The 21,216-nt window shown below is 67.1% G+C and overlaps 3 protein-coding genes across 4 annotated transcripts in view; all 3 read right to left on the bottom strand.

Moving 5' to 3' along the window:
- The window catches only part of LSP1 (lymphocyte specific protein 1), a 38,161-nt gene extending 36,292 nt beyond the window's left edge, over nt 1-1,869 (bottom strand). For both annotated transcript variants that reach the window (XM_032414174.1, XM_032414172.1), the window contains exon 1: nt 1,745-1,869. In XM_032414174.1, coding sequence (XP_032270065.1) covers nt 1,745-1,812 — 68 coding nt within the window. In that variant the 5' untranslated portion in view covers nt 1,813-1,869. The remainder of the gene's footprint in view (nt 1-1,744) is intronic.
- Nucleotides 1,870-7,908: 6,039 nt separating this feature from the next.
- On the bottom strand, nt 7,909-10,238 carry TNNI2 (troponin I2, fast skeletal type). The gene is made up of 8 exons (XM_032414854.1): nt 10,200-10,238; nt 9,588-9,617; nt 9,398-9,404; nt 8,850-8,891; nt 8,624-8,752; nt 8,421-8,510; nt 8,136-8,312; nt 7,909-8,006 (listed from the first exon to the last, which is right to left on the bottom strand). Exons 2-8 carry the CDS (start codon nt 9,593-9,595, stop codon nt 7,911-7,913), a joined length of 549 nt encoding a protein of 182 aa, XP_032270745.1. The 5' UTR covers nt 9,596-9,617; nt 10,200-10,238; the 3' UTR covers nt 7,909-7,910.
- A 1,466-nt stretch (nt 10,239-11,704) lies between these two features.
- SYT8 (synaptotagmin 8) lies at nt 11,705-18,759 on the bottom strand. The gene is given in 10 exon segments (XM_032414838.1): nt 11,705-11,929; nt 12,029-12,162; nt 12,255-12,360; nt 12,445-12,608; nt 12,679-12,829; nt 12,955-13,053; nt 13,497-13,660; nt 13,743-13,852; nt 15,871-16,019; nt 18,733-18,759. Coding segments are annotated over 10 exon segments (1,329 nt in total).
- Nucleotides 18,760-21,216: the final 2,457 nt, after the last annotated feature.

Here is a 21,216-nt window from a genome sequence, read left to right on the forward strand (position 1 = left end):
ACCACCCTGGACAGGAAAATCCCCGGTTCCCTTAGTTACCTTGTGAAATGAGAACCCTGCTTTACCCTGGGTCTCGGTTTCATTCTGACACCGCACTGGGGGGGTGACATTCGCGGGGTCCCAGGCTCTAGGGCGGGGGGCGGCCAGCCCGTTCTCCAGCCGCAGCGCCTGACCAAGCCAGCACAGGTGCGGCCCCCCCTCCCGCCTGCCCAGGCCTCAGCCGGGTCCACGCTGTCCTCTCTCTCCTCCGCCTGCGGGACAGCTGGGAGGGGGGGCCAAGGATGGGGCCAAGGAGGGAGGCGGGGGGGGCCGCGGCCAGACTGCTCAAGCCGTGCCCTTCTATGGGCATGCGGTGGCCCGAGGAGCCCGGGGACGGTGCTGACGTGAGGAGCCATTTCTGAGTGGGGCGCAGCTGTCTGCCGGTCGCCCCTGGGTGGAAGGACACGGCGAGCTCCACGGCCCCACCCCTGGCGACGGGCCCCCTAGCGACCTTCGAGGGGCTGTGTGGCCCCCACAGTTCCAGCCTGGCTCGTGTACCCTGACCCTGACTGCTCTTTCCAGACGCCCCAGTGCTCGGGTCCCCGAAGCCCCTGAACCAGGGCCCCCTGTGGGACCAGGCAAGGGGAGGTGACCGTCCCCCGCCCTCACGCACGCGTGTGCACACATACACACAGGCTCACACATGCACAGACTCACGGCCGACATTTCCATCGTTTCCCTCATTATGAATAAAGGCATGGCCAGGGGATCAGGTAGCGGCCACCAGCGTCTGCAGGCAAGTCGGCCCCGGAGGCTGCTGAGGCCAGGCCCCACCCGGCAGCTGCTCTGCCCTGCGGCGGTGACCGCGGCCCACGGCACTCTCCTCTCCCTGCTTGCGGTCGGTGTGTGTCCCGCCTCTCCCTCCGGCCCCGGGGCACCTGCTCCTTGCCTTCCGCTCCCCAGGCAGCAGCCCCCAGCCACGGTCCTCCTCCTGCGCGGGGGGCCTCTATCCCCCACTGGCGTCCGTCCCCGGCCTGTCTGAACACGGGTCTGCCCCTCGAAGCCCCACCGTCCCCGAGCCCCGACTCTCATCTGTGCCCCGGAGCCGTCAGACCCCACGGCCTGGCTCAGCCCCGATGCCGGCCCGCCGGCGGCCCTTCTCTGCCCCCATGCAGGCCGCCACCCGGCGGCTCCGCGGGCTCTCTGCCCGGCTCTGGCCGCGGTGGTGCGGGTGGCTCTTTGCCAGCACACAGCCGCTGCCCATGCCCCCTCATGTTCCATCTCCAGCCCCAGAACAGGCACCGGCCGGCATCCTCGGCCTCCTCCATCACCGCGAGGCAGCGGGGCAGCCCAGGGGCGGGGGCCCGGCCTGGCCTCACGCACAGGCTTCAGAGGTCGCGGGGCCAAGCAGCCCCTCTCGTCCAGTCCTCCTGGCCCAGGCCCCTCCCCGCCGCCACCCCCACCCCCACCTCCTGCCCTCGGAGCTCTGGCCCGCGCCGGCCCACCACGGCCCGTCTACTCCCAGGCTGTCCGGGCCGTGTCCGAGTCCCTGCATCAGGTGTCCAGGTGTCCCACGGACTGGTGGGCAGAGCTGGCCTCTCCCCACAAAGCCCGTTGCAGAGGCGTCCACTCAGCGTGGGGAGAGACGGGGTCCCAGGAAAGCACCCTGCCGCCCCTGTGCTGCCCTGAGGCCCCCACGGCACCGTCCACCACCAGGTGAAGCGCCCCCACCCCCCGTGTAAATGCGCTCAGAACAGACCCCTACCCGGCATCCTTCTCCGCCAACAGCTCTTCCTGCTCCTCGGAGCTGGGGTGGCTGGGAGCCTCCGCCATTGGGCTGGCGCCAGGACGATTCGGGCCGTGCGTATGTGCTGTGGTTCTGGGTGCTTCCTCAGGCGGCGGGCCCCAGAGCCCCCACCCCCAGCCGGGTTTCACTTCCCCCTTCCGGCTGCAGGTTGAGGTTTGAAGCACATTGGGGCTGGGGTTGGGGTGTTGTTTTTTAATCAGTTGATGCAAGAGGAGAGAAAAAACCAGCCATCAGGAAGTGTTAGGCAAGTTGCAAGGGCAGGGGTGACAGAGAGGGGCCCTGGGAAGGCGGCGGGGGGTGCACAGGCTGGGACAGTGTGCGCACACCTGCCCGGGAACCCCCCACGCTCCTCGAGAATCCCCTGCAGGCCTGGCCTCGAAGTCTCTTTGTGCTTGGCTGGCTCTCCATGAGCACCCCGGGCCTCCAGGTGAAGCACCTTGGCCTCTCTGGATGGAACTCTCCTGGGAGCTTGCAGAGTGGAGCACGGATGCACCTGTCTCTGAGCCTTGGGCCTCGGGCCATCTCACCCCATCGGTGCAGGCTAAGTGCAGATGAGGGACCGGGTGGTCCTCAAGGCCCTGCTCCGAGCCCCGCCGACCTGTCTGAGCTCTTCAGATGACTGACAGCTGGGGCCCTGCAGGAAATGCCCCGTGCTGCACGCCCCCACATCTTCTCTGTGCCTCCTTTACTTTCCTGAACTGTCGGGCTCCCTGCTCTCTGAGCTGCCCTTCCCCCCGCCCCCTCACCCCCATACTCAAGGAGCTTGGAGCTGACCACGCCCGGTCAGCGTCACTGGGGTCTGGAGGCAGGGGGCTCAGGGGCTCCCCCGGGAGGCACTTGCAGGACAAAAGGATGGACTGAGGCCACGTCCACCTTTCACGGTCCTTGGCTGCTAGGAGTCGCCAGACCAGGGGCTCAGAAGTCAGTGAGGGGTGGCAGGGGGCTGTGAGGGCCAGAACCCAGGACTGGCCATGAAGGCGTCAGAGACTTCCCTGGCAAGCTGGGCTGACCCCTGGCCCCAAGAAGGAAAGGAGGGAGCACCGGGCCATCTTGCCACACCCAGGTCAGCCATGGGCCTAGAAACCCTGCTGGGCGTGACCTGCAGAGGACCCCAAGGCAGAGGGAGGTGGGGGCGGGCAACAGGGCCCCCAGAGTGTTCAGCCAGCAGGTGGGGCCCGCCCGAGGGACAAGCCGACGGGGGGGCCGCAAGCCCCCACCCGCCACACACACCCAAGAAGCCTTCCCACTTGGAGACACAGGAAAGGGTCCCGCCCCGGGGGTTATGGGGCGGGGCTGGACTGAGGCCAGGCCCAGGGGCTGCACGGGGGAGCCCACAGGGCCCCCAGGGACCCCTCAGCCTAAGGCCTCTCCTGTCCCCTCTGTGGTCTCCAGGGGTCACTCGCTGTCCAACCACGGACAAGGATGCTGTGGCTGGATGTCCACCCGAGTGGGGGCTGGGCCCCAGCATGCCCAGGGACACAGACCATCCCAGTGCCTCGTCCGTGGCTGCGACCCCGGGTCAACCCACCACTGGGGTCCTTCCCTCTGGCTTGTGGTGAGGTTGATCCCAGCATCCCGGTTGTTAATAGTAGGGGTATTGCCAGGATGGGTGAGGGCAGATGGAGGCCGGGCAGCCCCCGACACAGGGCTTCCCTACCCTGCCCTTCGCTGCCTGAGGGCTAGGCCTGTGCCCTGATGCCAGGGGCCCGGGGCAAAGTGAAAATGCGGGGCCTCTGAGTCAAAAGCTACTAGGAATTTCCAAAGGGAAACAGTGGTGCTTGAAACCAAGTGCAGGCCCCTTGCAGGCCCCTTGCAGGCCCACGAGGCCGGCTCTGTCCTCCAAGGCCTGGCCTGACCTGCCCAGCCCACCTGTTTAATCTCCTCTCAGAACTTGGCACCTGTGTTCCCCAGACCCCAGCGCCCTCCGGACTGTGCTGCCCTCCCCCTCTGCCCACCCCCAGCCCCAAAGGCCCAGAGGCAGCCCGATCCCTCCTGGTGGGGGTTAAACTGTGTCCCCCTCCAAATTCCTAGGGGGAAGTCCTGACCGCCAGGATCTCAGAACAGAACCTGATTTGGGAATAGTGTTCTTGCAGGTGAGGTCATTAGGGTGGGCCCCTCATCTGATATGACTGTGTCCTTATGAAAAGGGGAAACTCAAGTCAGACTCGCTCGCAGGGAGAGGCCATATGAGGATGGAGGCGAAGGCCGGCGGGGGAGGGGGGGCCAAAAGCCAGGGAACTTCAAAGAAGCCAGGAAACCCCCAGCAGCAGGGGACGGACCCGAAGCGGACTCTCCCTCGCAGCCTCAGAAGGGACCCACCTGCCCACACCTGGAGCTGGGCCTTCCAGCCTCCAGGACTGGGAGGGACGATGCCTTTCTGCTGTCTACGCTCCTCTGGCCATGGGGCTCTGACAGCTGCCCGCCCCCAGTCTCCCCAACACCTGCTGGGGCCAAAGGGCAGGAGGCAGTCCACTTCTCTGGGGGCGCCAGGTGAGGTCACGATGCCCAAGGACGCTCTGTGGGGCCTGGGGGTACATGGGGTGCACCTGGCCACCTGGTGAGGTATCTGGGAGGGAGGGGCTCAGACACTGCCGTCCCCCCCTGCAGGGGCACCTGGGCCTCCCTCCTTGTCACCCCCACTTCACAGAGGACGTGGGAGTCAGCACAGGTCTGCCCCCTGCTCAGCAGCGCCCCCCAGGCCCCCGGGCCATCCAGCCCTGGCCGCTGGGCCTCCCCCGCCTCCCTTCGCAGGAAGCGCCTCCTGGTCCCTCATCTGCACTCAGCCTGAGCCGACAGGCTGGACGCGGTGAGAGGCATCCGGGGACCCAGCGTCCATCCTGACGGCAGGACTGCCGTGCCCTCCGCTGAGGAGATGAGTCTGCCCGAGACACAGACACTCCACCGTTCGTCCCTTTGGCATCGTTCAAAGCGCAAGAGGGTGGTGTCGAGAGGGTAGAGGTCTCGTGTCGTCCGTCCTCGGACCTCCAAACCCTCCGAGGCCGGTGCAGTGTCCGGTGACGTGTCCGGTGACCCAGTGAGTGGTCAAGTGAAGCCGCAAGCTGACCCCAGGCCAGGCCAGAACCAGCTCTGCTGGCAGCCGGTGGGTGCCAGGCGGGCTCCTGACAGCGCACGTGCTGAGCCGAGGAGCGCGAGGCCCTGAGAGCCAGGCCGGGAGGAGGTCTCTGCGGGGCGGGCGGCACAGAAGGACCTGGGGGGTTACTGACTCACGCTGTCGGGGGGACACCAAGGCCACTGTCCAGGGGCAGCAGGGTCCATGGGCAAGGTGGCCTCAAGGGCCCGGGTAGGGCGGGTTCCCCAGGGAAGGAGGTGTCAGGACCACACACTCAGTGACATTGGGTGACAAGACCGGAGGGTGGACAGAATGAGCGAGGAGGGGTCAAGAGCAGGGAAGTGGTCAACATACAGAACAGGTCAGGCCAGAGGAGGACAACGGATGGGTCAGAACCTGACCTGGCAGAGCACGGGGGCACGAGGCCCACAGAGGCCTGAACTCAAGCCACCATGGCTGCAGGGAGCATCACCACATGCCAGTGTCCAGGGCCGGCGGCCCGTTCGGCACAAAACCCCACTTCCGTTGCACCTGCCTCGCAGCGTCCTTGTCACCTGGTCTCTCACCTATGTCACTGCTCGCCCAGCTCAGCGCTCAGCCCCTCCTCCACGAGGCCCTCTGTGCAGGATGCAGTCGGGGACCAAGGCCTGGGCGCTGGGGCGCTGCTCGCCTCCCGGCCTCGTGGCTGGCGACAGGGAAAGGGCTGTGGGCACGAACCTGCCCCACGGTGCACCCTGCCCACGTGCACACACGCCAACCTCGCCCACCCACACCCTCTTGTCCTTGACCTCCAGCACTTTGATTCCAGGCCCCTCACCCTTCCCGGCCACAGCCCAGCTGAGGTCCCCCCGGGGCTTCCTGGGGCTGCGTGTCTACCCTGACCTCCAGCATCACCCACGGCGCAGGCTGTGTCCCTGCGCCTTTGCTGCCCTCCTCCTCCCTTTGGGTCCTTCCTGGGCTGCGTGTGGCTGGGGCCTCCTGGACCAGCATTCTCCTCCCCTCCTCCCCTGCCTGCCCATCGTTGGGGCATCACCCGGCACTCACTTCTGAGGGCGCCCAGACCCCCATCTCCAGCCCAGACCCCTGCATCCAGCAAACCCACAGCTGAGAGCCAGCCCCTCACCTGCTCTGAGCCCCCTCCCTGGAGAACAGCCCCCAGCCTGGTCCCCCTCAACAAGGGCCTGGGCGTTCCACCTGCCTTGTCCACCAAATCGGGGGGACTACGCCTCTTATATATCTCCCCATCCGCCCTGCTGTCCCTCCCAGGAGGTGGCCGTAGTTCCTACGCCCTGTCCCACTCCAGCCCCTGTTCTCCACCCTGCAGAGATCTTTCTAGAATGCAGAGCCGTCCCCACCCACGTGTTAGGTGCTGGACCACACGCTTGGCAGAAATCCCGCCGAGGCTGTGTGTCTGCAGGCCCTTCTGCCCGGGGTACCTGGACGGCCGGGCGGGCGGGAGAGAGGTGCGGAGGCCAGTGCAGAGCTGGTCTCCATTTCTGCTCATTGGTCTGGTCTGGTTTGTCGCGTCCTCTGCTCCCTCCCTCACTCACTCACGTGGTCATTAGAGAGTGTAACAAACACCCACAGATCCGCTTCCCAGTCCAAGACTTACAACATCCCCCAAACCTACATGGATCAAGGTGCTTCCACTCCATCTGTCCCTGCTCGGACCCCCGCCCTGGGGGATCGCTACCCAGAATTTTGTGTTTGACATTTCCTTGACTTTAAAAAAAAACCTCATTTCGCCACGTGGTGAGTCTTCCCAAACCCAGTGAGCTGAGCTGTGGGAGCCAGGTCCCCGGTGTCCCTGCCTCCTCTCCCGGTGGACACAGGCCCTGGACGGCTGCCTGGCTCCCCACTCTGTCGGGTCCGTGGTGGGGCACTGCTTCTATCACTCTATCCAGCCGCCAAAGCCTGCTCCTTGAATCCCCACACTCCGCTCTGCACGGGATGCGCCTCAGCCCGGAACACCCCTGGGTCCTCTCTACCCTGCCTACAGGCGCAGGGCCCAGGGGTTGCCTAGGCTGGGCCCCAAGCTGCAGGCTCTCCAAGGAGGGCCTTCAGGGAGCGCCTGGAAGGACGGACCCAGATCCCTGGGCGGCAGCGGGGCCCGGGAGCAGAACGCAGGCAAGGCCACAGGGCAGGCTGACGTGGTCCCTCGAGGTGACCCACAGCTGAGGGCATACCCTTCCCGTGTCCGGCTGCTGGCACGTCCAGAGGGCAAGGGCACGGCGGGCAGCCTGGCCTCCCTAGGCACCCCTCTGAGGATCTGAGTGGAGGGACCTTGGTGGGTCACCGTGTCATTCCCCACAGAGAAGGTGGGACAGCCCTGACCTTGCTGTGATGGTCCTCATCAGGGCCTGTCTGGGACATCGTCCCTTGATGTGTGAGGAGGGCCACAGCCTTGGGGAGGAGCAGAGGCAAAGCAAGCCCTCCCCCTGGGCCTGCTGTGGGGCAGACAGGAGCATGGACCCCAACTCCGTGTGTCCCTGCTCCGTGGGCACAAGCCACCCTGGGAGCTGTCTGATCCCGGACTGTGCCCGTGTGCCCCCTGCAGGAGGAATGGGGGCTGCCCACATTGCATGGGGAGGACACGCCAGCATGACCCCCGGCCTGGAACCATGCCGTATGGACAGGGTCTCTGGGCCTGGCAGGTCCCCTTAGGATGACCATGCCGTGGTCCAGAACTATGGCTCAGACAGGACTCGGGCCATCGACCTGCGGGCCTGCTGGGTCGGGCGTGTCCAGGGCAAGCCTTGGGGGACAGCAGGGGGCTGACCGCACTGCCCAGCCCCAGGTGCAGGCACCCCGCCCCCAGCAGCGCCTGAAGTCCCAGAAGCCTGTGCGCGGCTGCCCGCGGCCCCTCGGCCCGGGGTTTCCCCCAGCACGCAGCAGTTTGCTGGGCGCCCGGTGGCAGTCTGTGGGCAGTGAGGCTGGGCAGGACCAGACCAGACCAGTCATGGGGATTGGAATCCTTTATTGACCACTGAGACGAGCCGTGTCCTCCCTCACTCTGCGGGGGGCGCCAGGCCGGGCGTGGGGGTGGCGGGCGGCCTAGGACTCGGTCTCGAACATCTTCTTCCTGCCCTCCATGCCAGACTTCTCCTCGATGTTCTTCCGCCAGTCACCCACGTCGCGCAGGTCCCGCTCCTGGGGAGGGGTTGGTATGGAGCTTAGGAAGAGGCTGCAGACCCCCGTAGCCTCGGGTTCACCCCGCCGGAGGCGGGCGCTGGGCGGTGGTGCCGGGCCGCCCTGCGGGTGGAGGGGACCGCGACCTACCTTCTCGGTGTCCTCCTTCTTGACCTGCTTCAGGTTGGCCCGGAGGTCCATGCACACCTTGTGCTTGGAGCCCAGCAGCGCCTTGAGCATGGCGTCAGCCGACATGCGCACCCTTCTCAGCGGGGGCCTCTTGAACTTGCCTCTCAGGTCGAACAGCTTCTGGTTCATGTCCTCCAGCTGTGAGGCGGGGGCGAGGGCTGGTGGGGGCCAGCGGTGGCCAGGCCCCCCCCCGCCGGCTCGGAGTGCCCCTCACCGCGCGCCCAGCCCCGCCCCTCGCCCGCTCACCTCCTTGGTGGTCTTCTGGACCCTCACTTCCATGTCATACTTCTCCTCCTCTGCTGCGTCGATCTTGGCGTGCAGTTGTTTGCAGAGCTCCTGGGGGGGAGCAGCAGGTGGGGGGGTTGGGCAGTGGTCCACCTGCCCTAACCACCTTCTTGACCAATGGGGAAACTGAGGCAGCAGGCTGGAGCGCTGCTCGGGGAGGGTACCTGCACTTCAGACATGGAGCCGGGGAGGTGCAGCGGGGGACAGTGCTCAGACAGGTAGCTCTGCTTCTCCGACTCACGGCGACTCTCCTCCTTCTCCAGCTCCGTGGCTGCGATCTGGAGCATGACGCTCTGCGGGGGGCGGGGGGCAGGGGGCAGGCCAGTGAGGGGCCGTGGGGTCCCCGCCTGCGCACACCCCAGGGTGGCCCTCTCGGGGGGCAGCACCTACCTTCAGGTGCTGTCTCCGGGCCGTGATGGCCCTGTTGCGTTTCTGCGGGGTATGGGGGGAAGAAGCAGAGTCAGGGCCCATCCGGGTCCCCAGCACCCCCACATCCCTCCACGCTCGCCCACCTGGGTCGGTGGGCCCTGCCTGGGGGGCAGCTGGACCTGGGGGCTCCTGAGGCCCTGCTGGGGGGCCCGGGCCCAGGACACCTGTGCCCAGGTGGCAGGTGAGGTCCGAAGGCTGGGGGTGGGTGGAGAAGGGGCTGTGCCTAGGGGCAGTGGGAGGGGCGGGGGATCCCGGCAGGGCCCAGGAGGTGGGGGGAGCAGTCAAAAGAAGAAGTGATTCTGGTGACCTGGCCACAGCCCCACTTCCCCTGCCCCGTGAGGCACGGAGGCCGCATCCTCTGTTTCGTCAGTGTCTGGGTGGTGGGGTGGGGTACTTTCACAGGGGAGGGCTGGCCAGCTTCCCTTGAGCTCTGACCTCGGACCTATCCCAAGTAAGGGGTCCCATCCCTTCTGTGTTTCATGCCCCCCCAGCCCCAAGCAGGTACTCACCTCCTCACTGTCCCAGGGAGGGGGCAGGTGCGGTAGGGGGGAGAGAAGAGAGAGGTTAGGGACATGGATGGGGCAGTGTGATGGGGTGGGGGGGGAGGTGGCCAGAGCTGGCTGGGGAGCTGCAGAGACCTCCACCCCGGTGGGGGGAGGGTGGGGGCGGCAGGGGCCCTGGGCTTGGAGCTGAACTTACTCCCCCATCCTGAAGTCCTGGGCTTAGAGCCTGTGGAAGAGAAAAGGCCTGGGCATGAGGGCCACAGCCCCCGTACCTGCAGGTGGGGGGGGCAGCCCTCAGACCAACCCTGCCCCCTGTCGCCCTGCCCCCAGCTCCGACCTCCTTGGAGGCACTGTCTTGGGATTCCCAGGGTGAGAAGAGGAGAAAGTGTTCCCGAAATGTCCCGGGCGGGGCCTGGGTTGCTGCAGCTGTCCGGGGGGGGGGGGGGGGGGCCAGCGCAGGTGGCCACCAGAGCCATCCAGCTATTTTTAGTTCTGTTCCTTCGGCTTTGGGCCCAAGTGCATGCAAGAAACTGCTCCCCACTTTGGCCTGGGGTCCCTCAACCTGTCAAATCTCCTTCTCGTGTCCCACCCGGAAGTGAGGCCCGGTGATCAAGGGGCTGTCCACGACCCCTGCCCCACCAGCTGCCTCCCAGTGCATCTCCGTCTGGCTCCCAGCTCCATGGAAGCCCCCCCAGAGAGGCTGCTGGAGGCGGCCCCCAACCCCCAGGACCCCCACCCTGGGATGTCGTCCTGCAAGCTAGCTCAAGAAGTGCCTGTCGTCGGCCTAAGCTGGCCGGGCTGGCCTCACCTAGCGTCTGGGCAGCAGTGCCGGGAGCGAGGTCAGGCCGGCGGCGGCAAGCTGGGCTGGTGGGCCCAGGGGGAGGGGTATAAATGGCCTCCCCCAGGCTGGGCCCCCGCTCAGAAAGGGCATGGAGCCCTCCTCAGACCAATGGGGGCACAGGGGCCTCCCCACCTGCCCAGGCCGCCTGGCCCGGCCCAGCCGCGTGCTGTCGTCCAGTCCAAGAAGTCTTGGTGTGGGGGGGGGGGGGTGCCGAGGTTGGGTTGCTCTATTTAGAGCTCAGTGACAAGTTCGAGAAGCCTCCCTTGTTCTTGCAAGGAGCCTCTGGTCAGCGGTAGGTGGCCTTGCTGGGCCACCGCAGGGCACAGGCTCAGGGTCAGCTGAGGGATCACTCCGGTCCTAAGCCAGGGTCCACACCTCAGTTTCCCCTCTGCTTCCCCAGGGGGCCGGCTTCCTGGGGTCGAGCAGCTCCCATGCAGCTCACTGCTGCCTTTGCCAGGTGTCCCCGGGCATGAGCTGGCCACGTCCCTTCCTTCCTCCAAGCTGGCTCCAGCTCAGGGGCAAGGCCTGGACCCCCAAATGTGGCCCACGGCAGTGGCGGGGGCCCTCTGGGTGGGGGCTGCCCTCCCCCGGCTGGGATCCTGTCCTCCCGGGAACAGGAGGGAGGGTGCCTGGACGTGCAGTGGGCCGGAACGCCCTGCCCTGGGGTGGTTCCTGGCTCACTCGGAACACGTCCTTCAACCCAAGGATGGCGGCACCACCCGCCTGGGAACCTCTCCCTGACCCAAGGGGCCTGGGGCCCGCCTGGGCAGGCCCAGCACTGCTGCCCTTCTCACCCTGGCCCGGGCCTGCGCCCCCCGCCCGGGCCCCCACCCAGCAGAGACATCCGGAGGACCATGACTTGGCATCCTCTGAGCTGGGGGTGCGTGGCCCCAGCCCTGCCGGCCTCAGGGCCGTGGGGAGGGTCAGGGGAGCTGAAGCCGTCCAGATGTGTGGGGATTAGAGCTGCATTCCTAGCCAGGGCTGAGCCCCCGGAGGCCCGAGGAGGCTTCCTAAGACATCTACTGCCCCCTGCCGTCTCGAAGAGGAAGCCCCGCAGCAACAGCCCTTGGAAAGTGTGGGGCCCTGCGGGGGGCTAAGGCGGCCCCTTGGGTTGGGGTCCTTTCCCTCCACTGTCACTACCCCCCAAATGCCTCCCGATTACCCCTTGTGTCCCCATGGGGCCGGCTGTAGTCTTCCTCCCGGACCCTGCAGACCCACTGACAGGGAGGACTGCTTACGTCTTCCTACCATCCCCGTCGGGCTTGGAGGGGACCCCTTCACCTCCCTGAGGGGTCGTGCACTGGCCAGAGGCCTCAGGGCCCGGCGAACCTGGAGAGAGTCCTCTCCCCGCAGCAGTGATGGAGGAGTCCCTGACCCCGTGTCCCCGCAGGCTCAGGAAAGACACACGGCCCCAGCAAAAGGAGGGATTTATTACAGCGGCCCCCCGGGGCAGCCTGGACAGCACCCACACCTCAGTCCCGGGGGCCAGGCAAGGGCAGGTGCAGGCGGGGCTTCAGGGCCAGAGCCTGGTGCACCTCCCTGGCCGGCGGCAGGGGGTGCCACTGGGCCACAGGCCGCCGGGCGTGGGCCAGCGTGTCCGCCCACTGCTGCAGAGGCTGCCCAGAGGCCCGGGCGCCGAGCAGCTCAGCCCGAACCCGTGGGCCCCGGGCCCGGACAGCCAGCACCAGATCCACGCTCTGGGCGGAGGCAGGCCGAAGCTCATGGGGAAAGAGAAAGACAGCAGTCGGTTTGGCCCCAAGGATGCTCCCGCCCACCCCTTCCTCCAGGCAGCCCACCTGGATCTGACTGAAGGGCACGAGGAAGGTGAAGGCCTCGTTGAAGTAGGGGGAGGTTGTGCCCTTGCGAGCCGAAGTCTTTCTCTTCCTCCACTTCCTCTGGTTCAGCATGAGCTGGACCTTCACGTAGGGGTCTGGGCAGGCGAAAGGGATCAGAGGTGTGCCAGGTCTGAGGGCCGAGCACGGGGCGCCCCCCTCCACGCAGAGGGGCAGGTACGGCTCTCACCTGCCAGGCCCAGGCTCAGGCCTTGCGCCTCCAGCACCACCACGGTTAGCTGGCCCGAGCTGGGGACGTACCGGAGCGAGAAACACAGCTCTCCGGACCGCTCGGGCTGTGGGCAGCGAGACGGGGCCTCAGTCTCCCGTGGGGCACCCAGGGCAGGGCCAGGCTGGAGCCCGGCAGTCCGTGGCCTCACCTCCGTGGCGCCCGGCGGGCCCAGCTGGCACCACTGCTCCAGGACGTGCTGCGGGTCGACGGCACCCAGTGGCAGGCTGAGCCCGCCCAGCGGCTCGTGGGCAGAGAAGTGCCTGAAGCTCAGCACGCGCACCTGCAGGGTGGTCCAAGACAGCTCTTCCTGCCGTACCTGCAGGCAAGGGTGTGAGCTGGGCACCCCCACGCGGCCCAGGCTCCCCGGCCACCCAGCCCAGATGCATGTGGAAGCAGCAGGTCTCCTAGAACGTGGGGCAGAGTGTGCCGCGGTGCCCTGCCTCGCTGGACAGGCTGACTCGGGCGTAGGGGCCCACCGTGCCGCCCGGACCACAGGCCCTCAGGTCTGCAGCCTGCTTGAGGCCCACTTTGATCTGGGAGTCAGGGGTGGCTCAGCCCCCTGGGCCCTCCCTGGTCAGCCCCGCACCCAGCACCCGCCCGGCACCCAACCCCTCCCTGAACCCGCAGACCCTCTGTGCCTGCAAAGGGGGCTCCGCACCTCCCGCCTTCCAAAGTCATACTCCAGGGAGAGCTGCAGGCGCCCCCAGTGCTGGGGGCCCCCCGGGGCAGTCTCCGAGTTATCCACGTCCGGTTGCGCCTGTTGGGTAGGTAGGGACAGGTGACAGGTGCTGCTGGGATGCCCGGGGAGGCAGCGCCACACCCCAGGCCAGGCCACACAAGGGCTCACATCCTCAGCTCAGCTCTGTGACACGGGGCTTAGCTGATGGATCTCCCCCAAATCCATTTCGAGCACCACTGCCTTCCTCAAGAACCTCCTGTGGCTTCCCGTGGCCCGTGGACCAACCTCTGGGGCTGGCACTCAGGGCCTCCAGGCCTTAGTCCCTCCTGCCTCCCTCTTCTCCTGCCTCCCTCTCACCTTCGCTCCTCACCTCCCCTGCTGGGAGGGCCTTCCCTGCCTCTGCTCCTGGGCGACCAGACCAGCTTGGGGGCTGAGCTTGCCCCGACCCTGGGCCTTGAGCTGCCCTTGGGGGCGGCCCAGCCCGGAGCTGGGCACCGGGAGCGCTGGTGCCCGCTCCTCACCAGGTGGGTGCCGGTGGTGGTCCCTTGAGGACCGCCCAGGCCCACAGCCTCCCTGTCCCTGGGCCTCTTCCTGTGGCCGTGGCGGCGGCAGACGGCACAGAGGTGGCAGGAGCCCATGAGGACACCAGCTGCCACAGCGAGGGCAATGAGTGCCCAGCGGGGCCCTGGGGGTGGACGCAGAAATGCCGCTGAGATGCCTCCGTGGACAGCAGCTGCCCCCCCCGCCCCAGGGGTCCCACAACTCACAGGGGAGCCTGACGATGAGGTCTGGAATGAGCCCGGGCACAGCCGTGGTGCCCGCCGGGGCTGGGGCGCTGTGGGGGCCCCAGGGGTGCCCCATCTCCTGTCCCTGCTGTCTGGGAGCAGACAGCCGGGGTGGCCGGCTCACCTCTGGGGCTGGCCCCCCGGCCCCCAGCCCACTGCCCCATCTGCCCAGCAGCAGCAGGCCCAGAGTCTGCCTGGGCAAGGAGACAGCCCAGGGTGGCCAGGGGCAAGGGCTCTGAGTGGAGCCAAGGGGAGGGAGGCGCTGGGCTCTGGCCAAAGTGCCGGCTTGGCTGCCACAGGCCCAGCCTCCTGGCCACCTCCCCAGCCCCCAGCCCCCAGCCCCCAGCCCCCAGCCAAGCAGGCCAGGCCTCCTCATTACAGAGCCTCCTCCTCCAGGAAGCCCCCTCCTTCCCGGCCTCTCTCCCCTGGGCCCCGGGCCCCACCTGGGGGCTGTTGCCGGGTCCCGACTCGTCCCTGGCCCTGACCTCAGGCCCGCCCTGGTTTGTCGGTCACATGGGTGAAGCCCTGTTCACACGTGGGGGCTGCTGCGGCCCGGGAGTAACCGGGGAGCGTGGAGACGGGGGCTCTGAGGGCCCAGGGCTCTGCTGGGGTCATGGGGGCACGTAGGGAGAGGAGTGGGGGTCGGCTGCTGGGGGGAGCCTGTCCAAGCAAGCCTGGGCTGAAGATGCGTTCCCAGCACGGGCGCCGTGCCAGGAGCGCCCGGGGAACAGGTGAGGTGGGGGCAGGCAGGGACAGGGTGAAGCTGACAGCGGCCAGAACATTCCTTGCAAACTGACTCAGCAGCCGCTGCCCGGACCTGCCCACCTGCCGACCTGCCACCCTTCTTGCTGGTGGGAGGGAGGGTGGGCCTGGCGCAGCCTAGCTGCCTGGGGCCCCGGGCGGGAGTACACCTGGCCCGCCTGGGCGGGCTGCTCCCACCCACATCAGGGACCGGGGATTCGGAGCGGGGGGGCCGGATGCCACGCCGGGGCACGCTGGGACCCCAGACCCACGGGACCCCCCCCGGCTCAGCTCCTCCTGGCCTCCCCTCCTCTGGGGGGCACTGGCAGCCAAGGTCATGGTTCCTCCAACCAGGGGCTCTGCCTCTTCATCCACAAGAGCCTGCCACCCCTCCACCCTGGGGCCTGGGCCACACTCCCTCCAGGAGTAAGGGGGCAGTGGGGCTGGATCCCCTCCCTTCTGCACCCCGCATGGGGAGAGGCAGGAAGGAGCCCCACCGCGATTCCACAGATGACGCCCACGCACACGGCACCGATGCCCCCTCCCCAGTGGGCTGGACGGAGGCCGCCCTGCTCCCAGAACCCCTGACCCTTCCGAATTCGGTGGAGGGAGCTTCAGCTCAGAGAGTGCCCAGGCCCCGGGTGTCCCGCCTCCCAGGCCCGGCTGTGCCACCCTCAAGGGGCTGTGTGTGCGTTGTCCCTGCGGGGTCTTGTACAAATAGGAAGGTGACAGCTGGGGGAGGGGCAGATGGCCAGGGAGCTGCAGCACCGAGAAGGGACGAGGAGGCCCGCCCCGCACGCAGGAGGAAACAGCGCTCAGAGAGAAGGGCCCGGGCCTGGTTTAACGCCCCCCATTGCTGTCTTGAAATTCTAACCATTTGGCACCAAAGGCTGCACGTTTTCTGCATGGGCCCTGCAAATTACGGGGCTGATTCTGGTTGGGTTCCCTTTGCGTGAACCCTTGCCCTGGGGTGCGGGTGCTCAGGGAAGCCCACAGGCCTCCACGCCCTCTGTCCTCAGAAGGACGCTCTAGGTCTGCTCTGCAGCCCACGAGGCTGGTGGAGGGCCTCGGGGAGGGGCGGCGGATGGCCTGAGGGCTCCTGGGGGTCCTGCAGGGTCCCTGGAGCAGGACGCCCGAGGCCAAATCCCGAGCCCCCAGCCCCCACATGGAACTGAGAGTGAAGCTTGACTTTCCGGAATGCCAGGGCCCATGTGTCTTCTGGAACTAAAGTCGCTTCACTGGAGACTTATGGTTGAGAATTCCAGGTGCGAGGTCAGCACAGCATCTGTGTGTGTGTGCACGCGTGTGTGTGGACCACGTGTGTGTGCCTCTCCCCATGTCCCCGGGCGGGGGCGGGGCGGGCACGCACTCTCGGGGTTGGGGACTGCAGGCCTGGCAGGATTCCCGGGCCATCCCAGTGAAGGTGGACCCCAGGACCACAGGACATGTCTGGAGGCTGGTCCCGGAGGGTACTGGGACGCTGGGGATGCGGGCCACAGCGCTGCGGGACCCCCAGGCCTGGGGGGGGAGGCACAGGGTCCCTCAGGACCTCCGGGTCCCCATGGTGGTGAAGGTTCAGGCAGACACGCAGCCACCAGGTGGCGCCGTGGGCTCCAGTGGACCCAGCCACGTCGGGCTCTGGGAAGCGCGGGGGCAGGGGGACCCGGGGCAGCCAGGTAGTCCCGGGCGACTCTCAGGCCTGTGCGGCTGCCGGCTCTTCTGCACCAGCGCCTGGGGCTGCCTCCGGGGCTGCCTTCCCGGCACCACCTCCTGGATCCCGCTCTGCTCTGGCTTCCGTGGCCCAGGGGGGCATCCCTCTCTAGCGCTAAGGCTGTTTCCCAGGAAAGGAGCAGCCGGGCGTCCTTCCTATGGGGTCCCTGTCCCAGACACCTGTCGTGGGACGCCCCCTCCCGCCACTGTGCAGACGCAGCCCTGTGGCTCCGCGGGGACAGCCCGGCCTCCTGGCCACCTCCCTGCACAGACCGGGCTTTGCTCCCGCTGGCCCGGCTCCAGCTGTCCTTCCATCCCATCCCCATCCTCCTCCCCCTTCGAGGCCTGCGTGAGCCCCACCTCCTCCAGGAAGCCCTCCCATCACTCCCCGCCCTCCAACCTGACCTGCCTGGCAGCCTGTGCTGGACCCAGCCTGCCTCATCCGGTCAGGAGCCCCGGCTCTCCCAGGCAGAGGGGGCTCCACGTCAGCCTGGGGCCCAGCACCCCGAAAGCCCAGCCAAGCAACCCCCTCCTTCTTCAGTCTGACTGTTTGTACTATGGGAGCAAGTGTCTGCGGGCCCTCCTCCTGGAGAAGAGCAAGGCTCCCCAATGCCGGGGGGGCAGCCCCCCAGGTATAGCCAGTTCTCACGGCTGCCTGCATGTCTGTGCTTGGCCTGGCCTCCAGGCCTTTCTACCCCGGGCAGGCGAGGACCGCGCTGGGAGCCCTGGCCTCCAGGGAATGAGACCGTAGTCTTGGTGGGGGAGGGGGTGTGAGAGGCAGGGCTTCGGGGAGCCCCACCTCAGGGCCGAACTGCTGGCCCTCAGCAACCAGGACACTCCCTTGGGAGGAGGGTCCTCCCGAGACCCAGGCGCCAGGCGTCCAGGTGTGGGGCTACCCGCAGGGGTCCCTCCAGGGACGCTGGGGACTCTTCATCCTCCCAGAGGCCTTGCGAGAGGGGGTGACGGCCTATTTGGGCTGAACATTGGGAGGGGCAGTGGGAGGGAGGTCAGGCTGGACTTGGGAAGCTTCTACACCCAAGGGGGGTGCCCTGAGTCACGAGGACGTCTGGGTTTGGAGGAGCATAGCTTTCAGGTGCCACTGGAACCAGGACCACGCTGTGTGTGCAGGGCAGGGCCCCTGGCCGGGTGGCACTGTCACCAGGCGACTATCTGAGCCTGCCTGGTCCTGCTGACGTCTGGGCTTCCGGAGCCCAGAGAACCTTCTGGAGGTCACTTCATCCCTGCCTCTGCCTCTGGCTGGGCCGGGCCAGTCCCCAGAGGTCTCGGTTCCCTTCGGGCCAGCAGGCCGGAAGTCCTGGCCCACCTACCCCGCCCCCCTTGCTCCAACAGACCCAGCAGGCCTATGAGCTCAGCCCCCACGCAGCTTTGGCCAGCTCATCTGGTCTGGTCGCTCTGGCTCAGGTCCCTCCCTGGGCCCGGCCCTAAATGGCCCTCCCAGGCCAGGGTGTCTCTCTGAACCCATTCCTGCTGCGACCGGACACGGAGCTGGTTAATGCTTAACAGGAGAGCTAGTGACATGGGGGCGGCCGGCCCGGCTGGTGGGGCAGGACGTCCGGGAGGCGGCTGGTGGGAGGCGGGCGTGCCGGTCACGCGCGGCTCTGAGGACGTGTCCCCCTGTACGGGGCTCGGCTCTTTCTCCGAGTCCTACCCAGTGAGGGGGATCTGGAAGAAGCAGCGAACACCTCGGGGACCAGGGCAGCCCCGGCCGTGCTCCGGGGGCTGGCGGCGCCCCTGCTTTGGGGGCAAACGCACGCTGGCCGCATGTGCTGGGGGGTCCTGGCGTGCAGCGAGCACATGGCCCCCGCGCGCCGCGCTCCCCAGCCCCACTGTAGGGTCTTTGTGCCTGTCCCAGGATACGGGCGCCTCCATGGCGAGACGGGCGTCTGAGGCTCCAGGGCGGGATGGGGAAAACCAAACAGAGCTGGCAGCCCCCGGCTAGCCCCACGGCCCCCGAGACGGCGGCTTGGCAGCCAGCAGGCACACGGAGGCCCTGGCAGGGCTCCTGGACGGGGGTGCTTCCTTTGAGGTTGCCTGGGGAATGTTTGAGGTTGGAACTCATGGCAAACGCTGGCTCGGGGTAGCCGAGAGCTGCCGGCACGGAACCGCGAGACGTGCCAGGACAGCACGTGTGCACCCTGCCCGCGCGGGCCCCGGCGGCTGCCCCCCACTCCTCCGGGCCCCGGGGTGCTCGCCTGGCCGCGGCCCCGGGCGGCGGGGGGGGGAGCCCCGTGCCCGTTTGCTGGCTCTCAGCCTGCACGTGCCCCAGTGCCGAGATTCCGGCTCTCCGCGCCCTCTTCGTCTGGGGTGCCCGTACCCCATCATCTGAGTCTCCGGGAGCCTGCACCCCACTCTGCCCTACGCCTCTGAACACTGACGCTGAGGTGCTGTTCGCAGAGCTTTGTTCCCTTCTCCCGGAGTCCCCGCGCTGTCTGTGAGCCCGTATTCCTGGGGGACGTGGACCCCGCGCGGTGGAGTGTCTGGGTGATTTGGCCCCATTCACCTGGAAGTTGGTGGATGCCTTCCTCATCGCGTGACGGCATGTGGAATCCATCGACCAAAGCCCCCGTGTCAGAAAACGGATTCTCTGTGACCCGGGCACCGGGACCCTCCTAGGACCGCCAGCACCCCTCCCCATAGACCCCTCCCGGGGGCTTCTGGGACCATGTGGCCCGTTCCTCCATAGTCTGGGAGGGCCCCCTTCACCTGCTCTCAGGGTCTCTGTTCATCGGGGGGTACCCTTGGCGTCGGGGCGAACACCTGGGGACACGCCTGACCCCCTGAGCACCTGACGACCTTCTCCCCTCACACCCGAGGTCTGGACACTGGGACTCTCCGGGCTGTGGTCACCAGGTGCCCGGACAACCCGTACCCACTCGTTGGCCCCTTGGGTGCCTGGATCCCCCGTAGGCACGTCTCCCGTAGGCCGGAGCACCAGGCCAGGCCCTGTGGCCTCGTTCCTATGGTTTGGACGCCCTGTGCTCTCTCCTCCCCCTGCCTGTGACCGTCACCCTTGTCTCTGGCTATGTGCGCTATTCATCTGTGTGCTAGGCCTTTGGCTTGCCCTGCTGCCAGGTGTCTGGGACGCCCGTGCTAGGCCTCCCACAAGCGGGGCTCCCACCCAGACGGGCCTGGGGTCCTGAAGCCCAGGTGCTTGAATATGGAGCCCTGTCCCCCATTACGCTGAGTGTCTGGGTTCTGGAGCCCATTAGTCTGAGAGCCTGGGTCCCATACCCCATTCGTTGATGTATGCGGGTCCTGTACCCCATTAGCCTGAGTGGGTCCTGAACCCCCTCAGTTGGAGCATCTGGGTTCCTGTACCCCCAGTCCCCCCTGCTGAAAAGCTGAACTGCCCACCCCACATGCCTTAGCATCTACAGCCTGGTGGCCTGTCATCCGTCCTTGTGGATTCTGTTCTTGAGGCTCAGGGGCCTCTACCCCGTTCCCTGGACCATGGGGCGACTTCTGTGCCATTCAGCCCCCTCAGCTTTTCTGAGCTGGATGGTGTGCACCCGGTCCGGCTGGGAGACTGCAGACCTGGAACCCCACTAGTCCCGCATCTGGGTGCCTTGGGCCCCAGGCACGTCACACCTGGCTTATGGGAGGTGGCCCTCTCCTGCTCCTCCAGCCGAGGTTCTGGCTGCCCAGTCCAGGTCACTGAGCCCAGCGCAGCCGGCGCCCATCCCGCCGCCCCACCCGAGTTCTGTGTGGCTCTGGGTAACTGCCCATGTCTGCAGCCTGTTCGCTCGCACAGATGGGGGCCGGGTGCCTGCCACCCTGAATGTCTAGATTCCACCACCCAACTCTGAATGTGGGTCTGGCCCTCCGTTCCCCAAGCCTCCCAATCTGGCTGCACCATTTACCTGAAGACTTGGGCCCCAGACACCCACCGCTCCGGGCAGCGCATACCCCACTCCTCCGACTTCGACCATCAACCTGACAGTGTTCTGCCCGCCGTTTCCATGGCCTCGGGACCGTCCACCCCTAGTCGCTGAGCATTGGAATGCTGGCTCCCACGCTCTCTTCTCTGGCTGCCTGAACCCCAAAGTCATCAGGGTCTCAGGCAGCCTAGCCCCTCACCATCTGCCTCTCACATAGGCCCACATCCCGGGGCTCAGGCCCCATCTTTAGACGTCTGGTCCCGTTCGCGGGCATCTGGCCCGCAGGAGCCCATTCAGGCCCCTCCTGGCCTCTCCATGCTGAGCTCCTGCATGGCTCTAGGCAGGCTGCTCCTTGCTGTCTAAACTCTGTCTGGGGGTTCCGTTTCCCTCCCTTGGGGGTCTGAAGCCTCCACACTTCCTGGAACATCTGAGGGGTGCCATCCAGGACCCACCGTGCAAGGGTCTGGGTCCTGGCCCCCCGTGACCGTGCATAGCCGACGCCCAGTGCCCCACGGATCCAGGAACTGGAGACCGGTCCTTTGTGGATCTCTAGATGCTCATGGGGATGTCTGGGCTCTGTAGCTTGCACCCCACTCCTGAGTGCACTCATGACACTGGGTCTTGGGGTGCACTGTTCCCCCTTTCACTGGGGACTTTAGAGGCGTGTACCCTCAGCGGCCTACACTCCACACCTCACGTAGGCTCATGTCCCCGGCTCTCGGGCCCCACCGGCCCGTTCCAAGTTCTACCGCGTCTTTGGACGCCTGCGGCCCATTCATGGGTGTCCGGCCTGTGTGAGCCCATTCATCTTGTCCCAGCGCCTCTGTGCCCTATTCATGCGTGGCTCTGGGCAGGCTGCACCCCGTCCGCCCACGTCTCAAAGACAGTCTGTGCTTTGTCGCGCCTGTTCCAGGAACAGCTGCCGAGCAGCCAGCAGGCACATTCCGGGGTTTGGCCGAAGGCCAATGCAAACCCTGGTGTTGCTGGCACTGGCCAGTGGGGCAGGGGAGGGGGATGGCCGTGGGGAGGGAGAGTGGGGACCCTCAGCTCGGGAGCACGCGATCAAAGCCTTCCGTACACGGGGCATGTCCTGGACAGGCTGCCAA

This window comes from Phoca vitulina, unplaced genomic scaffold (genome assembly GCF_004348235.1).
Source record: "Phoca vitulina isolate PV1807 unplaced genomic scaffold, GSC_HSeal_1.0 scaffold16, whole genome shotgun sequence".
NCBI lineage: Eukaryota > Metazoa > Chordata > Mammalia > Carnivora > Phocidae > Phoca > Phoca vitulina.